Genomic DNA, 23,090 nt, shown 5'->3' with positions numbered 1-23,090 from the left:
GTTGGGGGTGAGCAGGCCGGTAGGAGAGTGGTTAGGGGCAATCAGGCAGGCAAGCAGGTGAGCGGTTAGGAGCCAGGAGTCCCAGATTGGAGAGGGTGCAGGCCAGGCTGAGGGACACCCCCCCACACACACATGATTTTCATGCAACGGGCCACTAGTGTATTATAAACAAAAGAAACCAAATAATTGTGAGTAAACGTGATTGGCTCTTAAAAGAGAATTTGTTTAGAGACATTTCCAGAGTTTTTTCTTATAGGGTTTATCATATGGACAAATGTAAAAGAAAAATCAAACCAATACCAAAAGTAGGTTTTGCCTAACTTCCTACTGTCTGTTCAGATCCCAGCTAGCTTCTTCATTGCTTGAAGTCTAATCTGACTCTCTACTACTACCTTTAACCAGGCACTTCCACATCTGTAAAACTAAGGGGCTGAACTTTAATGATCTTGCTCTGAGTCTAGGACAGTGATGGCGAACCGTTTGAGCTTGGCGTGTCAGCATTTTGAAAAACCCTAACTTAACTCTGGTGCCGTGTCACAAATAGAAATTTTTTGATATTTGCAACCATAGTAAAACAAAGACTTATATTTCTGATATTTATTTTATATATTTAAATGCCATTTAACAAAGAAAAATCAACCCAAAAAATGAGTTCGCGTGTCACCTCTGACACGCGTGTCATAGGTTCGCCATCACTGGTCTAGGACCTTAAAATTTTACAGCTGAAGCCCATGGTAGAAAATGCTGCAGCACTCCACAGAATCCTCCCCTCCCCTAGGGCACTGCTTCTCAAAGGAATGTGCATGCAAATCACCAGGAGATCTGACTGAAATGCAGATTTGGTTTCAGTAGATCTGGAGCAGGCATTTCTAACTAGCTCCCAAGTGATTAAAATCATGCTGGTTTGTTGACCACACTTGAGCCAACAAGGCTCTAGAATTGCCTCAACTCCAAGTACCTTTACATATTTTAGCATGGCATTTATATCACTTTATTGTGATTATTTCTTGATCCATTTGTTTCTACATTTGCCATTGAACTCCCTCAGGGCATCACTTCCTGTACCTCTAACACAGGGGCGAGGAACGTTTGGCCTGTGGCCCATAAAAGGCCTTCAAAATAATTTGGTCTGTCCCTGCCAAGGCATTGGGGGTGAGTTAATTAAATGTTTAACCAAATATAGCAGGTTAATTGTTAAGTTGATAATTTCATATGGCCCTTGAATGATGTTATAAATATCCAAATGGCCCTTGGCAGAAAAAAGGTCCCCCACCCCTGCTCTAGCAACTAAGTATGATGCAATTTCAACCAATTCCCAGAGACTGAATTTCATAAAGTAGTGGAGCACATATGCTCTAGTCAAACTCCTTGTCTTTAAATCCTTGGCCCAAATTGTACTTTCTTATCTCTGTACTTTTATGCAAGTTTCCTAGGTGTCTGTCTCAATTTCTTAATCTTTCAAAGATGATAGCAACAATAATAGCTACCTCACAGGGCTTTTGGTAGGACTGAATTATATAATACAAGTAAAATGCTTAGTTCAGTTCCTGGCACTTGATAAGCTCTTAATAATGTTAGTTATTATTATTGTCATTAAAGCTTGGAGCACAGAACAGAGGAGACTGGGGAAACATGACAAATAAATATAACGTGATACCCTGGATTGATTCCTAGAACAGAAAGAGGACATTAATGTCAAAACTGGTGAAATGCAAATAAAACTAGACTTCAGTTAATAGTAATATACCAATGTCAGTTTTTCAGTTGTGACAATATACCGGGTAATATAAGATGTTACCAATGGTGGAAACTAAGTGAGGTGTATAAAGTCATTCTCTGTAGTATCTTTGCAACTTTTCTGTAAATCTAAAACTTCTAAATAAAAATTTATTTAACAAATAATTTGCATTTCCTTCAATGTCACAATACATGTATGTAATCAATAGTTAAAATAATTGGATAATTCAAATTATATATAATAAACAGAACTAAAGGTTTTAACTTGACCAAAAAAAATGGAGCTTTGAAGGAATTCACATTTCATTTTCTACTTTATTCCTAAAGAAAGCAATCCAGCAAATAAAGAAATGAAGTTCAAGTTTGAATTCATTTACTTCATTCAACAGATTTATTGAGTACATACTGTGCTAGCCACTTAAATTACAGCAAAGAACACAAAATAAACATTGTCCCTGCACTCATGGGCTCTATAGGCTAGGACTGAGGTCAGCCAACTTTACCTGTAAAGGGTCAGAAAATAAATATTTTAGGATTTGCAAGCCATTCTGTTTTTATCACAAACTCAACTCTGCCCTTAGAAAGCAGCCAGACAATACCTAGATGAATGGGTGTGGCAGTGTGCCAATAAAACTTCATTAATGGACATTGGAACTTCGATTTTATATAACTGTCATTCATTAATGGACACTGGAACTTCGATTTTATATAACTGTCATGGATCATAAAATGATGATTCTTTTGCTTTTCCACCCCAACAAATTAAAAAATGTAAAAACATTATTAGCTCACTATGAAAACAGGAGGGAAGCTGCATTTGGCCTACAAGCCAGAGTTTGCTGACCCTTGGTCTAGAAGGGAAGACATCAAAACAGACCAACTGTCTCAAGATTGAACAGCATTCTCTGCTGGATTCCAAGTTTCTTCTTGATGATACCATTTTATCTGTATGATAAAGTACTTCAACTCTTTTTTCATTTAAACTTTCCATGTCACTCTCTGTGACATGTCTCACCCAAGGTCACAGATTTAGCAGCAAAGCAGGTATTTAAGAACCTGCCCTCCTGACTCCCGGTCCAGTGCTCTTTCTCCTGTACTAGTCCCTACCTGAGGCAAAGGGTCACGTAACTTCTCAGTGACTGCCTGAACTACCCAAGATGCTGTCCACCTAGCTGTCATAGGACCATGAGCATCCGAGGTCCTCCATCTGACACTTTGCATGATCAGCCCAGCGCTGGATCTGACATCACCTGTCCTGGATTCTCAGACTCTCTCTTTGCATGCCATGCAGTGCACCTGTCAAGCTCTGAGCCCTCTCCCAGACACCCACTTCGAACGTTGCGTCAATCTTCCACTGGGGAGCCCCGCACCGTTTCTTGTAATCACCCCAAACTCTAAGGTCTCGAATGACCCTTCCTGGGACATTCGGTCTGACACTCCCTCTGTGGTGCGCCCGTACACCGCCCTCCGAAGTCCCGCACCGGAATGGTCTGTGTCCCGCAGGCACTTACGCTGAGCAGCAGAAAAGGCCGCGTGTGCTAGGGCAAAGAGGCCAATGCCTACCAGCCCCTTCCACAGTGACAGCGCCATTATTCCGGATGAGCAGCAGCCCGAGGAAAGCAGCGAAGGGCGGCAAAGCCGTTCCCTCTCCCAACGGTGGTTGTCCACGCAGCGCAGAAAAATGACGTCACTGGACCACTGGGCGCGAAGTGTCTCACAGAGGTGGGAAAACTAAAGAGCCTTCAGAAAGCGGAAACAGAAATGCCGGGAAGGAGGGGAAAGCACGGGGGTGGGGCGGGGAGGGGGAGGTCCGCCAGTGAGACGGCCTGCATAGCACCGCCTCTCTGAGAGGGGAGGAGCGGCTGGGAGGAAGGGGGCGTAAAAGGAGAGGCAAAAGTGGACCAATGGGAAAGCTGAGAGGAAGCTGAGCGCTGACAAGGGGCAAGGGGCGGGGCCTATGGAGAGGCGGCTTGGGGGCTATAGAGAGGCCTGGGTGCGGCAGAGGGGCGGGGGCCTGGAGGGTGTGGTTAAAGCCTTTCAGTGCTGGGTTTCTATCCCTGGCAGGGGATTTTCAGTTTGTTTGCTTGTTTTGTTTGTTGCTTTTCCTTTCAAGCTGTGTCCTTTGTGTGTGTGTTGGCTTTTCCTATGCTTCAGCCTTTTGCGGACTGGCACTATGGGAGGAGGCAAGAGTGTGAAAGCGAGGAGGCGGGTGGGGTGCAAAGGAAAACATCCAGGGTATTTGGAGCCCAAGACACAAGGCACCCTCGGGGCAAAGTTAGTCCCCCTTTTCCTTACCATCAAAAGGTCTTTAAGAACGATTTCCGCGCAAATTGGTAGCACAGCCGGAGTGTTTTGTCATGAAGAGAACGAGTTTACATTAGGGGTAAATAAAAGGGGAGGAATATATGGATGCTAATAAGGCAGGCCCATCTTGTCTCTATCTCCCTCTGTCTGTCTCTCTCTCATCAAAATAAAATGCACTCTCCTTTCGCGATTTAATCTTTGTCTTTATTCCACAAAATGTAGATATTCAATAGTGAGGTTCTCCCCTTGAGCTCTTTTCACTCTGCTCTTCTTTGGCGAGCTCTCCTATTCATTCCCTCTGCTTCAGCTTTCAGACATATTACTGCAATTTCAAATTGACGTCTCTATCTCAAATGTATCCCCCCAGCTCCAGACCTGCATTTCCATCTACCTGTTGGTCATTTAACTCTTTCCTCTGGCACTTTGAACTTAATATGGCCAAAACCGAATTCATCTTTTTTGCCAAACTGCACCAGTATCCCCTGATTGGCACAGGGTTGTAAACTGGGTATCACAAGGTAAATGCATAGTGTTGTCAACATTCATTCTCCTCAACCCAGTTTAGCTTGAAAATGCCTATCCTGACCACCTCTTTTAAATTTGCAATCTTCCCATTCCCAATCTCCTCACATACTCTATGATTTACCTATCTATAATAATAAAAGCATAATATGCTAATTAGACCAGACAGCCAGACAACCTTCTGGACCAAGCCCAGGCTGTGAGGGCCAAGCCCCTTGAACAAATTTCGTGCATTGGGCCTCTAGTTTATTATATTTGTTGTGTTATTATTGTTTACTATATACCTCTGGAATGTAAGTTCCAAGAGGACAAAGATTTCTGTCTGTATCTAGAACATTGCCTGTCAAGTTGTAAGCATTCAAATAAAAGTTTGCTAACTGAATAAATTATAGGAAAGAATGAGGAAGGGATACACCCTTATTTGAAAGGATCTCTGTAGAGAGTCCTTCCATTACTTTGAATTGGGTTAAATAAAAAATCTCTGTGAACTTATACACTCTCTTAAATTTTGATAATCATTTGATTATTAATTAACATTTTCTGATATACTTGAGGTTTTTCAAGATGGAAAAACTAAAAAATAAAAGAAGGTCTCCAAGAATTATCAGATTTCCTTAACTTGACCTACATATATTTTTTGTTCTGGGTCTCATTGTCCAAGCCTTTAATTATGGTCCTTATTTTTCTCTGGGAACTCTCCAATTTCTTCACCTCTAAACAAAGATTTGACACAGTACTTGATCAATATCAAGTACAGTATAATGTATTCCTTACAAATGCAGTTCTACTTTTAAAACTCAAAATCAGGGAGAACCAGGAAGTAATCTGTCTGTACAAGACAGGGAAGTATTTCCTTCTCCACCCAGGAAGGTTACAAGATAGTAAAAATAGTTAACAAAAAACTTTCTTAAAATTTTGTGTTGGCTTTGATGATGGTCAAATTGAAGTTAGACTTCTCAGATACCCTATTAAATTGCCTTTTCTAATATTAATTTGTCTGAAGCAGAAAATGATTTATAAGTTTTCTTAAAGGGGTTGAGATCTTGTTTTTTTCTTTTAAAAGGATGAGATTAATTTAAAAAAAAAAAAACAGAAAGAGCCAGTAAGGGATCTGATTTTTGTATAAGCCACTAATATATTATCCTAGTCTTCAGGGAAGTGACATGTGTCCAGGCATTAAATTTTATTTTCTCCATTACCTTCTTAAAATGCATTCCCTACTCTCTTCCTTTGAATCTCTTACCCATGTACTGAGAATAAAAGAAACTAGGCTAGTTTCACATTTTCCAGAAATAAGTGGTTAACTCATATTCATGGAGTGAGATTTTAATTGTCTTATCTGTGGATTCCAACCTGAAGGTAAGCCAAGGTATTCATTGTTACAGTTACCACAGACCGCATCATTCAAATAAGTACTTTGGATCCATTCATACATTGGTTGAAGTTAATCCCAAAGGTGCAAGGTACATCTAGTGGCAGCACTTTTTACATGGGTTCTTAGAACAAGAGTCAAACCTCATGAGAAAGAGCATTTAAATTCCTAGGTGATCCCAGAAGTGCCTTTAGTTTTACCAAAAAAACAGACATTTTTCCATATGCACAGTGCATAAATGGTGTGGATGTTATTTAAGGTGGGGATAACCATCTTTAAAGCGTTTCCTACTGAGATTTATGAAGACTCATCTCCTTTCCCTAGGATAGTTTGTTGAATATAGAAACCACTGCAATTCTAGAATTGTCGAGTTAATTAACTTTGTTGCATGCCAACTAACTAGATGAGTAACTTCATATACCACTCATCCAAGTCTCCATTTCCCACATATCTTCTCCCTCCATTTAGCACACTCTGTCCTTTCCTAAGTGGTTAAAAACTCCACTTTCCTAGAATACATTCCTGACTATGATCAGTATCTATAAAAGGTTCATATCTATTATGGGTACTAAACATTTTTTCAAGCGATTGCTATTTATTACAACTTCCCTGGGTAACAAATTCTAGAATTTGACTACCTTCTGTATAAACTAGTGTTTTCGATATTTATGTTGAAATTGCATCCAGTTAATATGTTTTCTTTACAAAAGTGATGTGTGCTCAGTGTAAAAAATTCAAATGACAAAACAATGTATTCCTCTTAAATCATTAAGTGGTGCCTTGGTATTTTAAGTTTTGAATCTTAGTAAACAAAACTGTGATTAATTGATTCATGTCTTTAAGATTTGTTTGCTGGAAGGTCCATACTACTATGGTTAAAAGCACATGCTCTAGAATCAGATTGGGTTGAATCCTGGATTCTCCTTTACTGTGTATAAGAGATCGGACAAGTTATTTAACTTCATTGTGCCTCAATTTCCCCATATGTAAAATGGGGATAATAACAGTACCTACCTGATAAAATTGTTGTCAGGATTGAGATGATACATATAAACTGTTTAGAATAATCTCGTATGTAGTGAGCACTCAGTAAATGTTAACCATCATTATTATTGCTGTCACTGCTGTTGACTCTTCTAGCTGTTTTTCCAGACTGAAGAGTTTATTCCTTTAGTCTTTCTTAAAAGATCAGTTGCTTTTTCGCTTTGATTATTTTAATTGCTCTCCTCTGGACCATTTTGATTTACTAATATCTCTTCTGGGGTTTCATTACCACATCTGCACAAAATATCCTAGGTTACTTGTCTGAGGTTAATATGATTATTAATTTTTAAAAACCCTTGATACCAAAAATGAAACAGAACATCTTATTTGCTTTTTTAGCACATTGGGTTGCTGTGTTTAGGAAATGAACTGAAAACTCCAGCATAATTACACTGGGTTCTGATATTGTGACCTAGTCTTTGTTCTATTTCTTGAATTCAGGCATTCCCTGTATAACTGCCCTTCTCTTTCTACCCTCTCTTCTTTGGGAGAGAATTGTTGGAGTAGATCCTGAAAGAGGTAGGAAGGAGGTGATGGAATGCAGAGTACAAACTAAGACGTGTTTCTTAAGGGAGTAGGAAACACCTCTTACACTGAGGCTGGAGGCGAGAAAGAAAGGTTAGACACTGATGGTATATTTAACTAAGTTGCAGGGTAAGGAAGGTGACAACAATTTTCTTGAGACTCTTGTTTTTGTTTTTTTCAGTTAAAAAGGAGGCAAGGTGTGCATTCCAGGTGACTTGTCTGTATAAGAATGGAAGTCACCCAGATAATGGCAGGGTTGGGGTGGGGGGAGCTGGAGGAAAAGAGGAAGCTGTGAACCATATGTCCAAGTCCTCTATGAATGTGTGGGAGTGAACAGGAAGTCATTAGATGAAGGCAAGAAGAACAGGAGATGTCATTCAAGCTTCGTTGGAGGATGGAGGTGTAATGAGCTTGGAAGAAGTAAGTGGAGCCCTCTGATACAGTGTGTGAGTTCTGTGTATTTGTGTATGTGTGTGTGTGGGGGGACAATGGGGTGGTGAAGAAATGAGCAGCCTCCACTTGAAACAGCTTTAGAGCATGTGATGTCCAGGGTGAAATTCAGGAGAGGGAGAATCCATGCAGCAACTGAGAGTGTTGGGTAGTTTGTTTATAATGGGAGGAATTCCAGAGCGCACACGACAAGCATTGGCAGGAAGGGCAGTAGTGAGAGGAGAAACAGGGAGGTGAGAGTCAGAAGCATAAAGCAGTGTTGGTTTGAGAGGGAAGTATATTCTGGGGGAGCTGAAGGATCTTGGGGATTGGCCCACTTGGTAGGGTTATTGCCATATCAAGATTCTTCCTGGCACTCTGAGGTAAAGAGGTTGCTGGGGAGGGCATACTGTGTTGCTGGGGTCGGCATACTGTGTTGCTGGGGTCATTATCAACAGAGGTAGAGTCTGAGATGTAAAGGCTTGCTGACTGTGGTCAGGCAAGCAATATGTGGCTTTGTTTTTTTCAAGCTCCAAACACTAGGACAATGAAAGATGGTTTTGTGCTCAGGCAAGAAAGATTTGAACTGGGTGATTAGGCCTGAAGAAGCAGGTATACTCCATCACTAGTCTTCTTGGTGACCATGATAGGTCTGGGGAGTGGGTAGTGGGAGACTGAGAAGGATTCTCATGCGGGGTACTTGCCTCTACAAAGCAAGCCCTGTGTGAACAGAGTGGTATGGTTAGGCTGCAGTTAGGGTGTAGGGAACAGACATCCATGAGGTTTCTTGGGAAGGCAAAGACAGATCTAGGTACTAAGAGGAGATAATCAGCTCACAGTTACTGGACAGTTCTTGACCCAACTTGGAGTTGAGCACTGTTCTAGCGCCTTCTTTTGAAGTTCAACATCCTTGCAGAACATAAACAGCTGGTTAGTGGGAGTGAATCTACACCAGGGCAACTTAGTGTTGCCTGAATGTTACTTGTTTTAGGCAAGAGGTTATATTTCCATGAGATGAAAATGTTTGAGAATCATGAATTCCAGGAAGAATGATAGGAATTGGATTGATAGTAGTACCATTAGTGGTATGACATTTTTTCGAAGGAATACATGTTTGTAGGAGGAAATAATGAGCTCATTTAAAAACATTTTTGCCTGGCCAGTGTGGTTCAGTGGTTGAGCATTGACCCATGCACCAGGAGGTCAAGGTTCCATTCCCAGTCAGGGTACATGCCCGGGTTGTGGGCTCTATCCGTAGTAGGGTGCGTGCAGGAGACAGCCGATCCATGATTCTCTCTCATCATTTGTGTTTCTCTCTCTCCCCCTCCCCTCCTACTCTCCCCCTCTCCCTCTGTTCTTAAATTTGAGCCCAGTTATCCACCAGGAATCCTTGGTGGTTATATTCTTTCTCACGGTCAACACATCTGAACTGGGGAAATTAGCTTTAAGAGAGCAGGAAACCCGTTTATGATTAAAACTCTCAGCAAAGTGGCAATAGAGTGAACGTATTTCAACATAATAAAGGCCATACATGACAAACCCACAGAAAACATCATACTCAATGGGGGGAAACCAAAAGCATTTCCCCTAAGAACAGGAACAAGACAGGGATGTTCACGTTCCCCACTCTTATTCAACATAGCACTGGAAGTACTAGCCACAGCAATCAGACAAGGCGAAGAAATAAAAGGCATCCAAATGGCATGATACTTACTGTATGTAGAGAACCCTAAAGATTCCACCAAAACACTATTAGAACTGATCAATAAATTTAGTAGTGTCTGAACAAATAAATATCCAGAAATTGGTTGCATTTTTATACAGCAATAATGAACTTTCAGAAAGGGAAACTAAGACAACAATCCCATTTACCATTGCACCAAAAAATAAAATACCTAGGAGTAAGTTTAACCAAGGAGGTAAAAGACCTATACTTGGAAAACTATAAGACACTTAAGAAAGAAATTGAAGAAGATACAAATAAATGGATGCACATACTGTGGTCATGGATAGGAAGAATTAACATTGTTAAAATATCCATACTACCCAAAGCAATCTATAGACTTAATACAATTCCTATCAAAATACCAATGGCCTATTTCACAGAACTAGAACAAAATAGTCAAAACATTTATATGGAACCAGAAAAGACCCTGAATAGCCACCACAATCTTTAAAAGAAAAAAGTTGGAGGTATCACCCTATCTTGTATACTACAAGGCAATAATAATCAAAACAGCATGGTACTGGCATAAAAACAGACATATAGCCCTAACCGGTTTGGCTCAGTGGATAGAGCGTCGGCCTGCGGACTCAAGGGTCCCGGGTTCAATTCTGGCCAAGGGCATGTACCTTGGTTGCAGGCACATACCCAGTAGGGAGTGTGCAGGAGACAGCTGATCGATGTTTCTCTCTCATTGATGGTTCTAACTCTCTATCCCTCTCCCTTCCTCTCTGTGAAAAATCAATAAAATATAAAAAAAAACCCCACAGACATATAGATCAATGGAACAGAATAGAGAGCCCAGAAATAAACCCAAGCCTGTATAATCAATTGATACTTTACAAAGGAGGTAAGAACATACAATGGGGTAAAGACAGTCTATTCAGTAAATGGTGTTGAGAATATTGGACAGATGAATGCAAAAGCAATGAATCTAAACCACTTTCTTACACCATATACAAGAATAAACTTAAAATGGATTAAAGACTTAACTGTAAGACTCAAAACTGTAAAATTCCTAGAAGAAAACATAGACATAAAATTTTGGACATTTCTCTTAGTAATATTTTTTTCTGATATATCTCCTCAGCCAAGGAAAACAAAAGAAAAAATAAACATATGGGACTATATCAAAGTAAAAATATTCTGCACAGCAAAGGAAACCATCAACAAAAGAAAAAGACAACTCACTGAATGAGAGATAATTTTCTCCAATGATACATCTGATAAGGGGTTGATATGCACAATTTATTATTATTTTAATATATATTTTTTATTGATCTCAGCGAGAAAGGGAGAGGAAGAGAGAGAGAGATAGAAACATCAATGATGAGAATCATTGATTGCCTGCCTCCTGCACGCCCCCAGCTGGGGATCTAGCCCGCAACCCGGGTATGTGCCCTTGACCGGAATCAAACCCAGGACCCTTCAGTCCGCAGGCTGACTCTCTATCCACTGAGCAAAACCAGCTAGGGCAATATCCACAATTTTAACTTATTATTATTATTATTATTATTATTATTATTATTATTTTAAATCCTCACTCGATATGTTTTTTATTACTTTTATTTTTAAAATTTATTTTTAAAAAATATATCTTTATTGATTTCAGAGTGGAAGGGAGAGGGAGAGATAGAAACATCAATGATGAGAGAGAATCATGGATCAGCTGCCTCCTGCATGCTCCACACTGGGGATCGAGCCCACAAGCCAGACATGTGCCCTGACTGGAAATCAAACTGTGACCTCCTGGTTCATATGTTGACACTCAACCACTGAGCCACGCTGGCTGGGCCCAATATCCACAATTTTTAAAGAACTCATACAACTCAACACCAAGAAAGCAAACAATCCAATTACAAAATGTGCAAAGGACCTGAATAGACACTTCTCCAAAGAGGACCTGCAGATGGCCAAAAGACATGAAAAGATTCTCCATGTCACTAATCAGAGAAATGCAAATTAAAACCACAATAAGATATCACCTCACATCTGTCAAAATGGCTATCATTGATAAATCAACAAACAAGTGTTGGTGAAAATGTTGAGAAAATGAAACCCTTGTGCAGTGTTGGTAGGAATGCAGATTTGTGCAGCCACTATGGAAAAAAAATATGGAGAATTCTCCAACAATTAAAAATGGAACTGCCTTATGACCCAGTGATTCCACTTCTGGATATATATACTAAGAAACCCAAAACACTAATTCGGAGGAATATATGCACCTCTATGTTCATTGCAGCGTTATTTGCAATAGCCAAGCTATGGAAGCAACTTAGTGTCCATCAATAGATGACAAAAAAGTGGTGGTATATATATAGTGAAATAATACTCGGCCATAAAATAGTGAAATATTTCCATTTAGAACAGCATTGATGGAACTAGAAGGTATTATGCCAAGTGAAATAAGACAAACAGTGAAAGACAAATATCATATAATTTCACTTATGTGTGGAATCTGAAGAACAATATAAACGAACAAATAAAACAGAAACAGACTCAAAGATAGAGAACATACTAAGCCAGAAGGAGGGGGGGGGTGTTGGGGAACTGGATGAAAAAGATGAAGGGATTGAGAAGTACAGGTGGTAGTTACGAAATAATCATGGGGATGTGAAGTACAGTATAGAAAATATAATCAATAGTAATTTAATATGTGGTGCCAGGTAGCTACTGGAATTATTGTGTGTGTGGGGGGGGACACTTTGTAAAGTATATGACTGTACACCTGAAAGTAATACAAAATAATATTGAATGTAAACTGTAATTGAATAAATAAAATAAAAATTTAAAAAATAGCAGGAAAAAGGAGCAAGAGGAGATGGAGAGACCAGGCCACACCACAAAAGATTTCTTGGGGGAAGGAAAGGGATTGTTTGGAGCATGGATAAATTTGAGCACAAACCGAATGAATCTTCTTTGTGAGATTGATGAGTTTCTCTACATAGGTTCCCAATGTGAGAGATGAATTATGTCAGGTGTTTATATGAAAAGAAATCGAACTTACATACATGCATAATCCTTGCCTTTGAGTTCATTCTTTTATGGACTACTACAGTGTTGTTTTTCAATGAGGACAGAACAAGGAGAATCCAATTTAAATTACAGAGATTTAGGCCACTCCCAAGGGGACAACTTCTTGTACTGTTAAGAAACACTGGGGGACTACTGAGATGGGTTTTGAAAGATCCATTCCCCTGAGAGCTCTAAGAATAGGATCAAAGCAGGCCTATCCCAATCTGCCACTCCTTGATTACGCTGAGCAGAGGTTTCTTTTCCAGAAGGCAGTGGGCTAGATTCGAAGGCCTTTCATTCCCTGGCAGCGCCTTAGTGTCTGTGTGCCGTGCTGGGAGGAGCTGGTGGACAGAAGGCGAAGGGACCCAGCAGAAGGAACTGTGAGTGTCGCGGTCCCTTTAAGTGAGGCATGGGCGGTGGCAGCGGCGGCGGAGGCAGCGGCAGTGGTAGAGCGCGCTCAGCCAGCTTCCTCGCGGCCCCGCCCCCTTCCCGTGAGCCCTAGGGGAGTGGTCGGACTCCAGGCGGCGACGGGTGAGGAGTGGGGTGGGGGGCGGGGGGAATCATGGCTCCGCGAGGCTGGCTGCGTTTCACCCTCCGCCGGAGTATTGGCGGCAACGGCCCCCGGGCCCACAGGCTCTCTAGGCCTCTCTGGTTGCTTCTCGCACTGGGCGTCTTTGGCTGGGCCAGGGCTTCGGAAGGCGCTGGCGGAGCGGTGAGAGCCATGGACGAGGAGATCGTGTCCGAGAAGCAAGCTGAAGAGAGCCACCGGCAGGACAGCGCCAATCTGCTTATCTTCATCTTACTGCTCACCCTCACCATTCTCACGATCTGGCTCTTCAAGCACCGCCGGGCCCGCTTCCTTCACGAAACCGGCCTGGCAATGATTTATGGCAAGTGCCTCACCCCCCATGTCCGCCCCTGAGGCTCCCCCTTCCTCTGCCCGCTGGCATCTTGCTCTCCTCCCCTGGTCCTGCTGGGCCTACGTTGAGTTCTTCTGATGCCTTCCATTTTTTGCCTCTCCCCCTCCCCCAACCCCAGGTTCTCTCCCTCGACCCTTTTTTTCTGCTATGCTCCCTTCTCTGCCTCACCCCATTTCCTCCTCAGCCTCACACCCCATTTTGCCTGCCTCGCACCGCCCTTTCCTCTGCCTGTCCACATCTTTTTTCCCTCTGACCCCACCCCCTTTTTCTTCTGCACCCCCTTGCCTATGCCTTCCAAGCTGGGGACCTGGGACTGAGGACTGGAAGGGAGTGGGTGCGGTGTCTCGGGTTGGTCTGGGGACTGGGGGAGGGGAAGACATCCTAGGGATCCTTTACTCTGGGGTGTCAGTTTGTTTAGGGTACATTGAAGCTGCAGCAATATCTCTACTGCTTGGAACCTGGTGTTGTTTTGGAGCCAGAGTCCACCTTTACCCGTCGCCCAGTTATTGCTATGTCCTGTCCTTTCGTGATGGAAATTGAAGACCTTCCTACCCTGTAGCCCAAGTAAAAACCGAAACGCTGAAGAAGCTAAAGAAGGCTTAGGCATTTTGTACAATGTTTGTAAAATCTGATATGCATGTACGTATGGTTTACCCTTTCAATTCAAGCGTACCGAGAAGAGGACAAGGAAGAGTTAAAGATCTTCCAGCAGTGTGTTGTACTATACGATGATAAGGACAGTTCAGCCAAACAGTAATTAGGAACACCACACACATGCAGTATGACTTGCTGGTGGCATAAGGTTATTGACAGATCATTGAGTAAATGGCTTCAGTTCTTGTGTCTTGGTGTGCTTTTTCTTGAGGTTATTTATTTATTTTATTTTATTTTATTTTATTTTATTTATTTATTTATATTTTTTAGTCCTGAGGAGAGATGGGCAAATCAAACCATGGGCTCAGAGCATTTTGGCCTGTGCTGGGGCCTCATGAGAGGAAAAGATGTATATTGCTGTTTTAAGCTAAGATGCCTATGAGGGTGTATGTGGCCAAAGAGACTCTGGAGGACAAATGATTCTTTCTGTGCAGTATATGGGTGAATATCATCTTCATTTGAAACAGGCTTAAATTGATGAGCTTGTTGAACTTCATTTCTCAGACTTGCATAAAGGTACAAGAAGCCTTGGCACAAAAAGACATTTCCCTATGCATACACCCCCGTACACCCTTTCCCAGTAAATACAGACTTCTGGAGTGTGTATCTCAAGGGAAGCAAAGAAATATAGTTGTGTGCATCAAGAAAATGTGTGAACTCAGGTCTATTTTTCATTTGTAAGATAATACAATTCTAAGCCTGTGTGCAAAATATCTGCTTCCTAGGATTCTTAATTTTTAGACATCTTAGATGGTTTTCATTTTTTGCATTTTATTTGTAGCAACCCTTAAGCTAAATTGGCTGGATAAGCTATGTGCATCTCCATATAATTTCTCTGGAAAACACTGTGTGCTTTATTTACTATCCTGAACAAACATTTGCTAATCAGCCTACTACATTTTAGGCACAGAAAATACAAAGAAATGTAAGATCCCTACCTCTAAGGAACTTACCCTTCTTGGGTAGAAGGTCTTATAAAGAAAATAATTGCACCTTTAATTTGGTTAAATGCCAAATGAGTAGTATGGTGCTACAATAAGGAATTCATCACAGAAATCTCTTCCAGTAAGAGATAGTGTGACATAGTGGTTAAAGGTACAAGGCTTTAGACCAGACATCTGTAATTTTTTTTCTGTAAAGGTCCAGATAGTATTGTCAACTTGGTGCTTCACATAGGTCTCTGTGTCTCTTGCATTTTCTTCTTCTCCTCCTCCTCCTCCTCCTCCTCTTCCACTATCTCCTCCTCCTCCTCCTTCTTCTTCACCTTTAAGAACATTCTTAGCTCTTGGGTTGGTCCTGTAGTTTGCCAGCCCCTGCTTTAGAATCAGACCTTGGTTCCTGTCCCACTGCTCCAATAGTTCTGTGTGATCTTAGGCAAGTCCCTTACGCTCTTACACTGTCATCTATAAATTGGGAACAACGATAGTAGAATTATTGTGAGGAAGAAATGGTTTTTAACTTAGTACCTGACTCCTAAGTAAGTACTCAATAAATTATAGCTATGATACTATTGTTATTGCTGTTATAATTGCATTTTTTAGGTTAGGCTCAGAACTGTTCTTTTAATTGCTCAGTCTTATAAATTAAGAGGCAAACAATATTTTTAAAATATATTTTTATTGATTTTAGAGAGGAAGAGGGAGAGAGAGATAGAAACATCAATGATGAGAGAGAATCAACGACTGGCTGCCTCCAGCACGCTCCACACTGAGGATCGAGCCTGCAAACCAGATGTATGTCCTGATTGGAAATCAAACCGCAACCTCCTGGTTCATAGGTCAACGCTCAACCACTGAGCCACACTGGCCAGGCAACAGTATTTTTTTTTTTAAATCAAATAGAGACTTAGAATTGCCTTGAATATATTTGCTCTTTGATATAATTATCCTCATCTACTTCTTGGGCTGAAGTAAAAAAGTGGGATTACTAATTGCATTTCCTGATGTTTCTAATTTCTAAGTTAATAAAAAAGAATGGGGCACCTGAGTGTTAGTATTTTGTGAAGGAAAAACAAGGGTATCTCTGGTGGAATATAAAGTGGAAAAGTGGTTGATTTGCCACAAATTGGCATTCTTTTTTAAAAAAAATATTTTCTTGGTTTCAGAGAGGAAGGGGGAAGGAGAGAGAGAAACATCAATGATACTAGATAATTAGTGATTGGCTGCCTCCTGCACTCCCCCTACTGGGAATCAAGCCTGAAACCCGGGCATGTGCCCCGACCACCCGGAATTGGAATTGAACCCTGACCTGGTTCATAGGTCAACACTCAACCACTGAACCATGCCTGTAGGGCTTGGCATTCTTTAGCTGTCCCATTTTCTTACTATGGGCTGTGGGTATTGTGGAGGAACAACCTCCTGACTAATTTCCAAGTCCAGTTTGAGAATAGATAAGATTGAGCCAAAGTAGTTTCAATGCCATGGAAATTGAGGTTTTCTAATCCTAATTACTGCCTGCCATTTACCTTTTCTTACGACTCTTATACCATCCTGGCTATTATGGTAATATATGATTTTAAGACCTTTCATTTTCAATTTGACTTCCAGGTGAAAAGGCTTCTTACTCTGGGAATGTCCAGATCTCTAAAATTCAGTCCACTGATGATTTTATTTCTGTGATGTCTATTTAGCTACCTAAGTCCTGGGGAAATGCCTTTTAAAATAAGCCTCTCCTTTATGTTTTTGAGAAGCAAGATTTAAAAACTTATTAAATTTTCAATGTGGTCAGTTTTTACAATGTCAAAGCATCCAAGTGTTTTGTTCATTGGGCTAGTTTGCTTAAGAAGCTTAAAAGTGAGTCGCCAGTAGTAAAAATTGTCAGGGTAGTCAATTAAGTCTGAAAAATGATCACTCACTGCAGTGTGCTTACAGATGGTATAAAAAGCAAGACAACGACAAAATATTTACTTTGCCTGTGCTCAATTAATGTGATTCATTAATAAATATTAAGTGCCTTTGATGTATGAGTTATGGGAAATATAGATGTGAGTCACCCCTGCCCACAAAGCACTTACAACCTAGTGACTTAATAGGTAATGATTATTGAGCAGTACAATGTGTTAGACACTGCTAGGCACTCTATATATAAGTATCACTTCATTTAAAGCTCATAACAACCCTGTGAGGTTGGTACTATTATCTTCCCCATTTTACAGATGAGGAAATTGGAGCATGGAATGAATATATGACCTGCTTGAAATCAAATAACTTGTAAGTATTGAGCCAGGATTCAAGCTCCGTCACTCTGGCTCAAAAGCCTCATTCTCTTAGCCCTTAGCCACATTGCTTTATGTTAAAACAATAAAACTTAACTGTGAAGACAAAACAAATTAGTATTATGATCAACTACATTTGGTGAAACAGGTTCACTGAGAAATTATTTACCCTAAGGTTACAGACTAGAACTTGATGGAGCCAGAATTTATACATCTATATGATTACAAACTTATGCTTTTACTCCTATACCATACTTTACTAAATTTCACGAGATGAAATATGTAGGGGGATAATACTGAAATTTGTAGGGATTTTGGAGGTGGATTGTGAGGGAGGGCTTTGAGAGAATGGAGATCTAAACCACTGGAGAAGTTAGTATTGATGTGAGAGCGAGATGATTAGAAAATTATATCTTTGAAAAGGGAAAACCCAGATTTCAGTTCTGTCTTTGTTACTTAATGCCAGATAATTTTGGACAAGTCATTTATCCCCATTTTAGATGAGGAAATAATGAGTGAGGGATTTATAATAGTATCTATTTCATAAGGTTATGAAGATCAACTGATATATGCAGTGACAATTGGGATGGGATTGGCTCAAGGTCCCAGGTGAAAGGATTTTCTTGGAAAAGAGGTTGATTATTCCTGAGAGGGAAGCTCATGAGAAATTAGCTCATATTGAGATGGAGAGGCTTGAAATTGAGACAGCTTATATCAAATGGCCTCCAGCTTCTCAGAAACAGGCAGTGAGATTGAGGACTTGAGAAGGAGGATAAAGGTTGGAGGATTTGTAGGACACAAACACATGAATAAAAACATGTAAAACTAACCAAAAGTGAACAAAACAATTGATTTTTTGCCTATCTGAAAATTCATTGAGCTTCTAAGATAGAACCTAAGCATTCTTCAAGAAGTAGATAAATATTATATATGTGTGTGTGTGTGTGTGTGTGCGTGTGTACACACACACACATATACTTTTTAATATGTGGAAATTTTATCAATTTTGATCACACCTAATACCCCAGTGATGTTCCTTGCATATTTTTTACTATCAGAGGCTTACAGTGTGATAACCTGGAAGAATGGGTTGAAATCAATTAGAAAACCAATGGTGGGGCTTTGGGTGATACTGGGTTCTTTAACTGTTAGAGGGTTTCTAGCATTAAGAGGGTCAGAAATAGGTAAGAGGAGTGGGACCTCTCTGTTTTGTGAAATATATCTCTTCAGGGTTGTGTTCTTTTTTGCCTGTTAGTGTTCATTTAAAATTTCATGATATCAATAATTTTTGTGCCTCTGCCTGTGTAGGAGGCTAGAGGTTTCTGCCTTGTCCCCTTAACAAAGCACTCTTTTTGTGTAGGTTCTCTTTACTGAGAATTGCTTTAACTCCATGATTAGGATTTGACCTTTCACAGAACCCAAATTAACTTGATCTTTCAACTTTATTCAAATAAATTTCAGTTTTTCAGATGTCTGATGCTGTAAGAAAAGGATCTTGAGTTTTTCCAACCTGAGTTATTCTCCTTGCTGATGTTTTAACTGCCAAGGTGTATGTCTCAAATTTGTCCAAGTGCTGAGTCTTCCTCAGGGCACCCAGTGACATTTCAGCATTGGGTACTTTTCCTTACAGAGTCAGGCTTGGGGACTTGGAAAGAATTTATGCTGCTGTTATTAGTGTTTGTAGTACTGTAGCTGTGATTTCTACACATGTATAAAGGGAAAACTTTAACTGAGCCTCTTAAGAGCTCTTGTGAGGCCGAAACCGGTTTGGCTCAGTGGATAGAGTGTCGGCCTGTGGACTGAAAGGTCCCAGGTTCGATTCCGGTCAGGGGCATGTACCTGGGTTGCAGGCACATCCCCAGTGGGAGATGTGCAGGAGGCAGCTGATTGATGTTTCTCTCCCATCGATGTTTCTAACTATCTATCTCTCTCCCTTCCTCTCTGTAAAAAATCAATAAAATATATTTTTTAAAAAAAGAGCTCTTGTGAGATAGCAGAGGAAAGAGCTATTACTATATCATATAGACAGAATTGACTGGATCTTTCCTCGCCCAAGTTGTTTATCAAACACAGGTGATACCCATTTGTCACTTTTTAATTTCGTTTTCTGTAGGTGAGATATTTTCAAAGTGTATCGTTATTTTATTTTATTTTATTTTATTTTATCCTCACCCGAGGATATTTTTCCATTGATTTATAGGGAGAGCGGAAGAGAGAAGGAAAGACAGAGAGAAACATCTATGTGAGAGAAACACATTGATTGGTTGCTTCTGACTAGAGCAGTGATGGCGAACCTTTTGAGCTTGGCGTGTCAGCATTTTGAAAAACCCTCTTAACTCTGGTGCCGTGTCACATATAGAATTTTTTTGATATTTGCAACCATAGTAAAACAAAGATTTATATTTTTGATACTTATTTTATATATTTAAATGCCATTTAACAAAGAAAAATCAACCAAAAAAATGAGTTCGCGTGTCACCTCTGACACGTGTGTCATAGGTTCGCCATCACTGGACTAGAGCCTAGGCCCAGGAGGAGCCTGCAACCAAGGTACGTGCCCTTGACCGGAATCGAACCTGGAACCCTTTGGTCCTCAGGCCAACGCTGTATCCACTGAGCCAAACCGGCTAGGGCTTGTTCATTTATTTTAAATCTGAACCTTCGTTAAAACTTTTTTTTAAGCCCAGCCAGAGTTGCTCAGTTGGTCGTCCTGTGCACCGAAAGGTTGTTGGTTCGATTCCTGGTCAGAGTGTATACCTGGGTTGCGGGTTCAATTCCCATTCAGGGCACATAGGGAAGGTAGCCGATCAATCTCTTGCATCGATGTTTCTCTTTCCCCCTCTTCTCTCTAAGTACTATGTCCTTGGGTGAGGATGAAAAAAAAAGTTGATGTCATTGTACTATTCACCATTTAATCATTGCTTCTCACTTAAAAAAAAAACCTGAAGGATCCCTCATTCCCAGTCCCTCCCCCTTCCTGACCAACTACTGCTCTTATACCTGCTATTTCTGCCTCATCACTTCCCACGCTGGCTGGCCTCTGCCCCTACTACCACACTGAAACTGCTCTTACCAGGGTCACCTATGACCTTCCTGTTGCCAACCCCAGTGGACTCTTTAATGCCTGCCTTTTTTTTTTTTTTTTTTACTTTGCTGCAGCATTTGCAGTTTCTCACTTCCTTCTCTTTTCTTCCTACTCCTGTGGCTTTCCCATCTTAGATTCTTTCATCAGCTCCTCCTCCTCTACCAGCATTTTTATGTTAGCTATTAAATCTTGGGTTAAAACCCCAGTCCTATATCCATAGTCCTCTTCCCATTTTATTTGCTCCCCAGGTAATTTCCTCTGCACCTGACTCAATCATCTTATCACTGACAAGCGTGCATCTCCAGCTGAGAGATCAATCCCCCTTCCTTGAGCTCCAGATCCCACGTACTCAGCTGTGCATGTGTCACAGGTACATCAAACTCAACATGTCCAATACTGAACTGTGCATTTCTCCTTGTAAATCTGTTACCTGTGTCACTGAATGGCCATGCTATCCACCTGGTTGCTCAGAACAGCTTACCAACTTAGTTGCCAGGTTAGTTTAGGCTGCTTAGTCTTTCATCACCCTTTTTCCTCCCAGTCTGCTTGGTTACCAAATCATTCTGAAAGATAATGTCTTATAAAAATCACCCTGTCTCTACTCTCTTATATTAGGCCCCAAACTCTTAGTGCCTGAATGACTTCAGTGGCCTTCTGTCTGACCTTTTTGACCCTCTGTAGTCTAGACCAGTCTTTCTAAAATAGAAATCTGATGTCAAGTCCCTGCTTATAACCTTTCTATGACTTCCTTTTGATTTTGGGATAAAGTCTAAACTCCCTTCTTCAATATGCAATGTCTTTTAGGATTCACCTTCTGCTGATCTTTAGCACCTCAACTCTTGTCACTTTATATCCCAGCCATAGTGAACGGCATGTGATTCCCTGAATGGTCTGTATTCTCTCACTCTTCTTGACTGGATATATTTCTGTTCTGCCTACCTGGAAAACCTTTCTTTTACTTTGTTACCTGCTTCGGTGATTCCTCTGGAAAAACTTTCCTAATGTCCCACTCCCTCTTACTTGGTTAGGTACCTCTTTTCTTCTTTGATTATATATACCTCTTTTCTACACACACACACACTAATAAAAGGGTAATATGCAAATTAACCATCACTCCACGACAAAGATGGTGGCACCCATAGCCACAAAGATGGTGGCGCCGGCCGGAGCCACGGAGTCGGCCGGAGCGGGCAGGATGCTTGCCTTCCTTCAGTCAGGACACTTGGCTTCCTTTGTCACCCCAGCGATGAAGGAAGCCAAGCCTCCCGCAAGCCCCGGCCGGCCACCTAGGGCCAGCCTCCGGGCGGCGGCCACGGAGCTGGCCGGAGTGGGCGGGAGGTCACTCCAGCTTGGAGCGAAGGCGGGAGGCAGCGGCCAGAGCGAAGGCCTGGGTCCCGGGTGCTGGAGGGAAGCCGGTGCCGGCAGCCAGGGGAAGAAAGGCCTATTCTTGCACGAATCTTTGTGCATCAGGCCTCTAGTATATATATAATTGTTTATTCAGTCTGTTTTATTTTGCTAACTGGACTTAGAGATAATTGGAGGAAAGATCTTGTTTTCATCTCTGAACCCTGGGGGCCTACTTAGGCTAGTACTCCATTCACATATATTAAAAGAATGGCTGGCTGGTTAGAGTGAAATGAGATAAGAAGGTAAAATGTAACTAATAGGGATATACTGTGAATTTTGGAGTTAAAGAAAGTTCTAGAAGTTTAATTTTCAGTTGAGGTGTATCTATGTAATGTAATATTATTTGACCATAAAAGGGAATTAAGTTCTGATTCATGCTACAATGTGGATAAACCTTGAAAACATTATGCTAAGTGAAAGAAGTCAGACCAAAGGTCACATATTATAGGATTCTATTTATATGAAATGTTCAGAATAGGCAAATCTATATGTAGAGAAAATAGATTAGTGGTTTCCAGGGGCTGGGAGTTGGGGTAGGGGAAATGGAGAGTGACTGCTAATAGGTATGGGGTTTCTTTTTGGAGCGATGAAATTTTTTTTTTAAATTAGATAGAAGTGATCAACATACAGGCAGTCCTCGGGTTACGTCAGAGATCTGTTCCTACGGCGCAGCGAAACGTGATTTTCGCCGTAAGTCAGAACCCACCTACATAAGCACCTACGTCACTCACATAGAGCACATACACAGCAGTAATGAAGTGAAACCGTAAAAAAAAAATTTAAAAGAAAGATAACAATTCCTGACCTTTACTTGTGGTAAATAAATAATAAAAAACATAAAGCACATATGTACATACGTCAAAATGATGGAACTGTTTTTTTTATAAATAAATGGGAGATGGCGACGTAACCACGAAATGACGTACGCGAGTCCGACGTAACCCGAGGACTGTCTGTACAACTTTTGTGACTATACTAAAAGCCACCAAAGTTAAAAGGGGTAAACTTTATGGTTTGTGAATTAATAGCTCAATAAAGCTGTTATTAAAACAACTAGGGGCCCTGTGCATGAATTCGTGCACCTGTTATTAAACAACTGTGGGCCACAAGGGTGTGGTGGGTACAGGGGTGAGTCTTGG

General features: G+C 41.0%; 2 protein-coding genes across 6 annotated transcripts in view; one reads left to right on the top strand and one right to left on the bottom strand.

Moving 5' to 3' along the window:
• The window catches only part of MMGT1 (membrane magnesium transporter 1), a 16,784-nt gene extending 13,266 nt beyond the window's left edge, over positions 1 to 3,518 (bottom strand). The window contains exon 1 of the mRNA XM_006082056.3: positions 3,249 to 3,518. Within this exon, the coding sequence (XP_006082118.1) occupies positions 3,249 to 3,327 (79 nt within the window). The 5' untranslated portion in view covers positions 3,328 to 3,518. The remainder of the gene's footprint in view (positions 1 to 3,248) is intronic.
• Positions 3,519 to 13,162: 9,644 nt separating this feature from the next.
• SLC9A6 (solute carrier family 9 member A6) overlaps positions 13,163 to 23,090 on the top strand; it is a 52,068-nt gene continuing 42,140 nt past the window's right edge. The window contains exon 1 of one of the 5 annotated variants that reach the window (XM_006082054.3): positions 13,163 to 13,561. In XM_006082054.3, coding sequence (XP_006082116.1) covers positions 13,234 to 13,561 — 328 coding nt within the window. In that variant the 5' untranslated portion in view covers positions 13,163 to 13,233. Of the gene's footprint in view, positions 13,562 to 20,816; positions 20,915 to 23,090 lie in introns of those variants that run through there. The other 4 variants (XR_001348813.2, XR_002830381.1, XM_023757696.1 and 1 more) reach the window with 4 other exon arrangements.

The sequence above is a fragment of the Myotis lucifugus genome, unplaced genomic scaffold, assembly GCF_000147115.1.
Source record: "Myotis lucifugus unplaced genomic scaffold, Myoluc2.0 scaffold_2, whole genome shotgun sequence".
Classification (NCBI taxonomy): Eukaryota; Metazoa; Chordata; class Mammalia; order Chiroptera; family Vespertilionidae; genus Myotis; species Myotis lucifugus.
This window is presented reverse-complemented; position numbering and strand designations above follow the sequence as displayed.